Here is a 9,912-nt window from a genome sequence, read left to right as displayed (position 1 = left end):
GGAAAGGCTGCCCTCCGGTGGCCTAGAGAAAAGCCTACACACTGCTTGTTGGTTCAATAATGAATTTTCACACTGCAGCAAGCAGTAGCTCTCAAATGTGGAGTGTCTAGGCTCCCGCCTCGGGAAACCCACAGGTGCCATATAAACAAGTAAAATAATTCAGAACAAAAAGGTATTGCTTTATTTGGTTTAGGATTCCGAAGTAGAGCACTGATGTGAAAGAAAGGAATGTTGTGTGGCCAATGTGTAAAATGAATCATAGAATGGCTGGGGTTTGAAAGGACCTTAAAGATCATCTTGTTCCACCCCTTCTGCTATGGAAAGGGACACCTCTCACTAGACCAGGTTGCTCAGAGCTCCATCCAACCTGACCCTGAACACTTCCAGGAATGGGGCACCCACAGTTTCTCTGGGCAACCTGTTCCAATGCCTCACCACTCTCACAGTAAAGAATTTCTTCCTAGTATCTAATCTAAACCTACACTCTTTCAGTTTGAAGCCATTCCCCTTTGTCCTGTCACTACATGGTCTTTCAAATAGTCTCTCTTCATCTTTCTTGTGTTTTCTCTTCAGGTAGTGGAAAGCCACCCTGAAGCCTTCTCTTTTCCAGGTTAAACAATCCCAACTCTCCCAGCCTTTCCTCGTAGGAGAGGTGCTCCAACCCTCTGATCATCTTGGTGGCCACCTCTGGACTTGCTCCAGCAGGTCAATATCCCTTCTGAGTTGAGGACCCAGAGCTGGATGCACAGCTCCAGGTGGAATCTCACCAGAGCAGAGTAGAGGGGAAAATCACCTCCCTTGGTCCAGTGGCCAAGATTAGTTCCTACCGAAGGACTTTGTCACCAGAGAATCTCACTGTGATCCTGCTGTCATCTGCAGTTCCTGTGCATCTTCCCCACCTGCGTTCTTGGCAAGCAGCCTGTCTCCCTCAGGACCAGTGCTCTCATCACAGGCCATACAGTGACTTCAAAGACTTTCCATTTCCTCCCTCCTTTTGAAACAAAGAAAAACGGAATGGTGCCCCAAAATTTTTCTAGCGATAAAAAAGCCAAAACCCAACCAACCATACTATTCTTCCATTTATTTCTCTCTGTTTCTGTAGAAGGTTCTTGGAAGGGAAGAAATTGAAGAAATTAGTTTTTCCAACATATTTTTCTTGATGTTCTCAGTGTATGGGCCTCCAGGTGCTGACTGAAGACTGTGAATTTTTGTGCTGTTTCTGCACCAACAAACTTTACATTATGCAAAGATGATAAAACAGAACATGGAATTCACCAAGCAACGATTTCAGGAAGAAATGCAGTTTAAATTTTTCCCAGCAGGTGTGGCTGTTGGACCAGAAAAGGCTCAAGGTCAGTTCAGGTGGGTTAGGGAGGACTGTGGAGATTGGGAGACCCCCTTTTACTGCCATGGACATGCAGCACTAGATAACTGTGCTGAGACACAGACTTCTGAGTGAAACTGACTCCCCCCCAAAAAAAACCAAAACCAAAAAACACCTCAACCAAAATTGCAACCTCCCTCAATCACATGATTAAGTGGGTTATTGTCTATTAGAGTTTTTAGTAAAGTTTTAATAAATAGTTAGAGAATTTGCCTCACTATTGATAAATGTGAGGTTATTTATTGAGTATTACACAAAATAGCACACTTGTTGATGTTGCTGAGATGTCTGTAGATGGTGAAAGTTATTGCTGTTGTAGAAAGAAAATGTGAATTCAGTGCCATGTTGACTGTAGTATTATGAAACCCCTGAGGTTTTATATCACCCCATGGTTTCAGGATAGATCAGTTTTCACCATTAGCTTACAATGTTAAGGTCGTTCAGAAGTGTCTTTGTATGCAAAATGTAGGTTTCTGGGTCCACAGGGAAAATCCTGGGCTCCTAGTACTGGCCCAAGTGGTTCTATGTCAGGCATATTTCTAATCCCTGGTGGGTCCTGGGAGGGAAAGGACTATCTGACACCTCTTCTGTATTATGCTAGGGACCATCCCCAGCCCTGAAATGTCAAATATTGAAAGGTCTCCACTTAATGACATTCCCAGTTGTGCAATAAGCCTGTTGAGAAGGGAGCATGCTGCATCCATCAAGGAGAGGAGGTCATGGCTGTTCAACAGTTTTACTAGAAAACCAGTGATTTGAAAGGCTGAGGGAGGGTGAGCTGATAATAAATAGTGCTTAATGAGGTACTTGGATGTGCCACTCAAGAAGATCTCCAGGTCGTGCTGTCAGAGATTTGCACTCTGACTCTCCACAGGCCTTTTTACCTACTGCCTGTGAAGCCGAGATTGCCACATGCGAGTTATGTGAAATGACCTTCATACCATCTCCTGCTATCACAGGCTCCATGTCAGCCACTCATTTAGGAACGGTTGTAGGCTTTCAGCACTATTATGGGGGCAGGTTCTGGTTTGTACTTTCAAGATCAGGTGAGCGCTAAAGCCTGGCAGCTTGTTCGGAGGGTTGTGCTCAGGGGGATCAGCACATCTGAAAGTGTTGTGACAGAAATGGGTCAGTGACCAGAGCACGAGCAAAGGGTCACAGCAGGGAGTTTGTCCTGGCTTTGCACCGCTACGTGAACACTATCCCAGACAGCGTTATGTGCAGTAGTCTGAAAATATTCCTACTGAAGCTGGAAATATTCCTCCTGATTTCAAGGAAATTTTTAAACAAAAAGAAAATATTAATTCATTCGTTCATTAAAATGCATGAGGTATGAGGTACAAACGTTTCCTTGTCTGTTTTGGATGTAGTTCTTCTGAAGATAGCAGTTTTGGCCCTTTGCACACTTTGAACCTTTCAAATATCTCTGCAAAATGTAAGATGTAAAATGAAAAATGTTTTTCTGTGCACTTTCAAGGGGTTTTTTCCTAGGTCTTTATCTTGAGTTGAAAATGACAAGTCATTTTAGAAGAGCAGCATCTGGTGTGAAGCAACTGCCAATTTTAATATTTCTTTAATATATTTGGATACAGATAATAAAATCTTTTTAAAGGGAAAGAATATACCAGGAATGGTTCATATATCTTTTACCTAAAATTGAATGTTCAATATGTGAAATACTTTTGTAGCAGTATTGCTACGATAATGCAGGAAATGGTGTTTAACACTGTTATTTGAAAACCCAGCAATTTTATTGCACTTCATTGTGAAATATTGAAAGTAGGAAAAAGAGCCTCTTCATTCTCATGCTTGCAAATGATCTGATGAAATGTAAAATCAGAGCATTATGTATAGGTAAGTGAGGTGTAAATTTATTCCCTTCACTTTTTCCATAGCAGTGGTTTGAGTGAGATAAACCAGTAATAGTGGTTTGTCATGCAGTGCTTTCCTAGGCTACCAAATCAAATCAAACATCCTTAAAACGTGCACTTATCGTTATGTTGGATGACAGCTACTTTCCTTTATTTGTTTGTATCGGGATGAATTTCCCTTTCCCTTCCTGTTCCTTAGGAAACATCATATTGACCTGAAACCTGTGTGATACAAACTTTCAGACTACCAGTGTGTGTTCGGATCCCATGCTGGAGTGTTTCTGCAAACCAAGGTAGGCTGCACTTTGTCTTGTAGGATCAACCCCAAATGCCTAAATTCATCTTCAGGAGCCCAGTTTACGAACCAAAGTTTGTAAATGTTGGTTCAGTCTTGCATATGCTCCTCGCCTGTGTCAGAACTAAACTAAAGCTCTGAATCCAAATATTACTAGCTTCAAAATATTTACTCATAGACTGGGATATATTTCTATCAGTTACATGCTGTCCTCTTGGTGCACAGGGCTTTGTTTTAAATATCTTTATTACCTTAGAAATAAAAAGGAAAAAATGGCACAGGGGAACAATTTTCCTTATCTAAGTAAAATATATATATTTCTAACCTAAACATATGTTTATCAGTGCTGATGCCCTTTGGCCTCACTCCAGTGAACTTTTCTCACTGACATCAATGGGAGAAAGATGGGCTCTGCATAGGAAACCTATGAATATTTTTTCTTCATCATCCATCCATCCATCTATTTTGGGATGTGCTAAATGCCTGTTCTCTGTTGTAACATTAACATCAGTATGTGGAAACTTGGGCGGCTAAAATAAATCAGTGAAATGCAATATACATGACTGCACATAGAACTCCGTGTACATTGTTGAGCACAAGTGCCCTGTGCCCGCTCTGCCATGCCAGCCCTACAGCCAGGTACCCCATTGTGTCCCTCAGAAGTGGGGTGCAAGCAAGGCAGCCATGAACTGTGTGCTGCCAGCGTGTCCAGACCCTCTGTCATTCCTCAGCTGGAAAAATACTTCTTGGTTGCCATTTAATAGCAGTAAAGTTGATACTTTTACCAGCCTCAAATTACAGGGATTAAAAGATCTTTAGTATTTCACGAAAGCATTTTTTTGGCTCTTTTGCATTGTGGGCCCAATTGTTTGCTGAAGGCAATGAAAATGATTCTGATGGTGTCTGAGGTCCTGATTTGTGAGGCAACTGTCCGTAGCTTTTATAAGGGATACAGGCTTCCAACTAACCTGGGCCATTTTTCCAACCTTAGTAGAGTCCCTCCTGATTTATGTTAGTATGAATTAGCACTTTCTCAAATTGGTTTGATTTTTGTTTTTAATGGGAAAATGAAAGAGGTGAGCTCAATCTTTATGGGCTGGAGTGTTTTCTGCCCACAGGGAAATTAATGGGAGACCTTTACAAAGTTGGACTTTGATGAGGATGCTGAATGGCCAGTCCTGCTTCAGAGTCTCCTCCAATCTGTGGGAGACTGGGCTCCTCCACAGGATGGTCCCGTGCCTCAACACTGATTTTCATCCACCATGACAAGCTCATGGATGAGGAAGGAATACCCATGGCTGCTACCATCCCTGCCCCTCTGGCTTCAGATAAATCGCCAAGCTTGGAGCATGACTGCCCCAGGAAGAAGAAGAAGCAACTGCATTTCTCTGCTCAAGACATGGCAGCTTGCTCCTCTCCTCTCCACTGAACATTGATCTTCAGGGCCGTACGTGATTAAAGGAGTGGGAGAGATTCCCTGGAATTAGCTGTTCCCTTCTTCTTTTTCCTGCTTAAGAGGTAAGAGCTGCCCAAACTCCCTCTATAATAGTCGCCTAACAGAGAATACAATCACTAGTCTGTCATCAAAGTATTTAGGGATGATGACAATACCTAGATTGGTTTCCAGTGTGGTTTTTTGGTTTTATTTTACTGTGATGTTTATATAAAATCCTTAATTCATAGGGATGTGATAAGAAACAGGTAGTTGCTGGTTATTCTTGTCCAGATGCACAGAAATGCCCTGATTGTTACTTTCCAATGACAACCAGCTCAGGGCTCGACATTTTTCAGTTGCACAGCCAGCTTTCAAGGTTACACATAGATACTGAATGAAACAGAGCCCACTGGTTATTTTTAGAGAGGCTCTAAACAAGAAGTAAATCCCTGGAGCAGTGCTGCCAGAGATGCATAAAGTTCAAATCCAAATTGAAACTGCCTATCTTCGGCCTAAATTCCAACTTGAACTTGAGGAAAACTGTGATATGTAACTCAAACTTTATGACAAAAACTCCTTTGCAATTAGTTTCTAATACCTGAGAATACATGAACTTGGTACAAACACCTGAAAAATAGAACTTGAGTGAAAAATGTGAACGTTTGTCCAAAAATGTTGTACCTGTTCTTTTAGTGTTGTATGACTGTATTTAGTTTCAGTAGCTACACTGCATTTGGAGAGTCTGATCTTTTGTGATCCTTAGTTTCAACACATCTTTGTAAGAATAAGTCCTACAATGTAATTGTAAATTTTGGGGGCAGGAGGAGAAACATGCTTATTTACTGATCCCTCGAGTGACCTGTGATGCTCAGGTCTAGGTTTAGCAATGACCATGACAGAATATGAAGAAAGGAGACCCCGTGTCAGCAGCATATTTATGCAAAGTAGAGCAACTGAAGCGTGTTCTTGATCTCTTTGCTGAATCAGAGCCTGTCTCTTCTCCCTGCCAAGGCAGAGATCTAATACCACTCCTAAATGCACTAGTAATTCTAGAAGCCCTAATGAAAGTCAAGATAACACCACAGATTTTATAAATAAGGGACTTTATTTAGAATACTGTTGAAAACATTCTTGGCAACCACATCGTATAAATATATAAAGTTAAAGTTTGACACAACAAACCAAGCGATATTAAATATTTTAAAATTTTTTCCCCTTTTTAAGTTTAGTTTTTTCTTTTTTTTTTTTTTAATTTATTTATTTTGCTCTTTTTTCCTTTTTTCTTTTTTTTTTTTTTTTTTTTTTTTTGGAAAGCAACTCTTATTTACAATTATACAAAAGTTTTATAAAAAAATGGTCCACAACCTTATTTTGGCCAGAACAGGAGTAATAGGAAGGATCTGTCATGCCACTACTGCTGTAGATTTCTGTTTTCCTCCACGTTCAAGAGCCAACTTCCTATTCCCCACAGCCCAGATTAAACATTGGCCATTTCTTGGTATACAATTTTATCTCTAGACATATTAAATAACTTTAGTTTAACAACCAATAAATAACTATGTGTACTTTGAAGTGATACAGGTTTGCAAAGTTATATAGTTGAAGGAATTTTCAGTGGTATTTTAAAACTGGAACAAGTCTTAAGAAGTCTTTTCAACTGTAGAAGGCAGGTCTTGAGCGAGGCCAAACGGAGCAAATTGTTTTCGGTGCAGTCCAGCTGGTGGGGTCCTTATAGCACTTGGTAGATGGGGTTGCTGCTGCTGTTATCCTGGGGAAGTGGGGTGCAGTTGGTGGGGGAAGGAATTTGGGCTCCACTATCACTCAGACTGACTCCTTCTGGAGGGGAACAGGGACTCCCTTCAGCAACAGTTTCCACTGGAGGCAGTACAGGGCATGTGGAATTATCTGTGGAAATCCTCTCTACAATGCTTGAGAGGCAATCGAGACTGGAAACAACAGAACTCTTCCCATGCTTTGGATCTAAAAAACAGACAAAAAGGCTCTCAGGTTATCCAATGAGTACTTAACATCAATGGGCAGTACACATTTGTGAGCATGTGAAGACTCAGAGGAACTGAATATTGGTGAAGGACACCAACTATCAGAAAACAGATTGTAATTTCAAAATGGAAGAGAGGGCCAACCACAGTGTGCTGCTCTGGGGACAGGGAGGGTCTAAGGCTTCACTGAGTCCATAGAAAGGGAAGGGCAGATTTTAAACCAATCATAAATGACTCCAGTTTGGATCAATGAGAGAGTAGGAAGTCTTCATGCAGAATATGGTTAAATGCTGAAATTAGTTGCAGAGAATAACATACTTCTATCCAACTGTTAGATTTGCAAAATATGAAAGACAGCTATGACACATCCCTGTATTTGCAAATACACCTAGAGGAAATCCCGTGCCTCTACCAGCAGCAATGGCTCGCTGACTGGAAAGGCAGGTTCCTCTCTCAGCCTAGAGCAGGTGCAGGCACGGGAAAGGTGCTGCACTGGCAGCACTCTGTCTCAGTGTTTCACACTGCTGTTAGGGCACGTACTCACCATTTGGGGACTCTGTGTAGTAGCTGCTGTCATAGCTGTTCCTTCTGCGAGAGCTGCATGGAGGTCCACTATACTCCATCTGGGAGGGAGAGAAATCCCAGTGAGGTCAGACTCTTACCCAAATCCCAGTAACCATCTAATTTCATATTTCTGGCTCTGGACCATCATTCCAGTCCTGGCTGAAATGCCATCAAGTTGTAGATTCTTTGAGTAATGAAGAATATAACTTGGCTAGAAGGGGATCCACCCCAGAATATTTTATGTGGCACAGCTGTTCCACAGGAAAGTTACCACTATTTCATTGAATGCTGCAGCTTTACAGATGAGATGAGGCTTTCCAGATGACGCTATTCTGATCAGATACAGCCCCTCATGTATCTTCAGTTTACAACAGGGGGACTGAAAGGGGAATTATGTCTCTTTAATTTAGTTTTTGAAGATTTTTCTAAACATGAATTCCTCTTTAAAAGCCTCTGTCTGCCTTGTCCCTTTGTATTTCCTTCAGTTTCTCTTTCCATTTCAATTTCGTATAGAAAATGCTCTAGAACATTGACTAATATATGTTTCCAATACTTTAATCCACAATGAAATTCCTCTATTAAAAGAGGCTGTATCTTGAAGAGGAATATTTTTTGTAAATCTCTGCAATCTGTAATGTGTCTCATAATTACAGATCCTCAACTCTGTAACAATTATCCCCACCAGAGCACAAAAACCAATCTCTGGTCTAAAAGTGCAGTTCATGGCCTATCCAGAGAGCTGCCCTCGACTCTGGTCACCACATCCCACCAGCCCAGACTCAGACGAGAGGCTGAACCTACAAGCCCCAGCCAAAAGATGTGGGGATGAGACGCCCTCTCTGGCACCCACCCTTCTTCTCCCATGCCCATAACGTACGAACAGGACTGAAAGCCTGGATTCACCTTCCTACTGCTTGCAAATATCTATGTAGGGGATGAAGTAAGTGAGAAGAGAAATGGAGAATCTTTTTGTTAAGGGTCAAGAAAAACAATTCTTGTTGCTTAGACCCTCCTCCTGTTGTCATGATGAATGGCAGAAAACAAAACCCAGACTCTTACCAATTCCTGTGTAACTACCATGTCCTGGGGGGCCCTTGCTTTCTGCTGTCCATGGAGGATTCAAAGGATACAGCAGAGGATGGAAACAGAGATGCTTCAGGAGCTATGGGAGCACAGGCAATGCCCCCAAGGTGCCCATTCCAGGCAGCTTCCCAAAGTCATCCCCCAGCAGCTTTGCCCTGGCTTCTCCAGGATATGGGGAACCTGCCTAACTTCTTATTCCAGGGAACAAAGTGTGTGAGAGATTCTTCTTCTTTCCCTGAGATCCTGCCATGTGGGGACCCCACCTCCCTTTGCTGCAGGTGCTCAAGGCACAAGAAAGAACTTTGCCATCTGCCCGGGGAGGTGCAGAAGGCAGCTGCTATAGGAAGGGCAGGAAGAGGCGACTCGCCCTGCTCAGGTTTGGACCAACAGCGTCCAGGGCACCTTGGTGGCAGGGAGTCCTCCCTGGGGCACTCACCATGCCATCGGAGCAGTTGGAGCGGGGGCTGGAGGCGTCCGATTCCCCGCTGTAGTGCTCCAGCACCGGGTAATAAGCGTCCTCCTGCTCCCGCAGCAGGGCCTGCAGGCTCTCGATGTAGCGGATGGCGTTGCGCAGGATCTCCACCTTGGGCAGGCGCTGGTTGGGGTTGGTGGAAGTGCAGCGCTTCAGGGTCTCGAAGGCCTCGTTGACCTTGCTGAGCCGCCGGCGCTCCCTCATGGTGGCGGCCTTACGGCGGTCGGCGTTGGTGGTCTTCCTCTTGCATGCCTTGCAGGCCCACAGCAGGCAGCGGCCGGCCTGGTGGTGCCCGCTGGGCGCCCGGACGTGCTCCTCCTCGTGCCCGTGGTGGTGCCCGTGGTGGTGCGGGTGCTCCTCGGGCTTCAGCAGACCCCCGACGTGCACCAGCCGGGGGTCCAGGTCCTCGAAGAAGTGCATGTCCGACGTGTTGAAGCACGGGTCATCGTAGAAGTCATCGGCGGCTGTGAAGGAGCAGAGGGAGCCCTCCGTCATCTCCATGGGGGCCAGTAAGTCCATGGGGGCGGCAGAGGGGACAGCGGCTGGGCCAGAGGGGGCAGCGAGGGGCTCAGAACGGAGGGGCCTTCGATCGGGCTGCTCTGCGGCCGGGTGGGTGCACAGAGCCGAGACCCTCGCAGCCTCTGCCAGGCGAGGCCACCAGAGTTGGCCGCTCCCCCGACCCCCTCCCCAGCCGCGCCGGTCCGGGAACGCCACTCGGGGCCGTATTTATGGCTGAGGCCCCCGGCGCGGCGGGTCGGGACGGGGCGGGTCGGGGGGCGCGGCCGGGCGGGACGGGGGCTGGGGCGGC

General features: G+C 44.7%; 1 protein-coding gene across 1 annotated transcript; it reads right to left on the bottom strand.

Moving 5' to 3' along the window:
• Positions 1 to 6,089: 6,089 nt before the first annotated feature.
• MYOD1 (myogenic differentiation 1) lies at positions 6,090 to 9,860 on the bottom strand. Its single transcript, XM_066186863.1, has 3 exons — positions 9,069 to 9,860; positions 7,530 to 7,608; positions 6,090 to 6,965 (listed from the first exon to the last, which is right to left on the bottom strand). Exons 1-3 carry the CDS (start codon positions 9,621 to 9,623, stop codon positions 6,715 to 6,717), a joined length of 885 nt encoding a protein of 294 aa, XP_066042960.1. The 5' UTR covers positions 9,624 to 9,860; the 3' UTR covers positions 6,090 to 6,714.
• Between the last annotated feature and the right edge of the window lie 52 nt (positions 9,861 to 9,912).

The sequence above is a fragment of the Chamaea fasciata genome, unplaced genomic scaffold, assembly GCF_029207755.1.
Source record: "Chamaea fasciata isolate MVZ Bird 193981 ecotype frontalis unplaced genomic scaffold, bChaFas1.0.hap1 SCAF_7, whole genome shotgun sequence".
Lineage (NCBI taxonomy): Eukaryota > Metazoa > Chordata > Aves > Passeriformes > Sylviidae > Chamaea > Chamaea fasciata.
The sequence above is the reverse complement of the archived record's forward strand: the minus strand, read 5'-3'. Positions and strand labels throughout refer to the sequence as shown.

Excerpts from the sequence above, each read along its gene's own strand:
- MYOD1 (XM_066186863.1), bottom strand. The coding sequence starts at position 9,623 with ATGGACTTACTGGCCCCCATGGAGATGACGGAGGGCTCCCTCTGCTCC. Across the intron at positions 7,609-9,068 it reads CCAACTGCTCCGATGGCATG|ATGGAGTATAGTGGACCTCC; the intron begins GTGAGTGCCCCA and ends TCTCCCTCCCAG. Across the intron at positions 6,966-7,529 it reads CTACACAGAGTCCCCAAATG|ATCCAAAGCATGGGAAGAGT; the intron begins GTGAGTACGTGC and ends TCTGTTTTTTAG.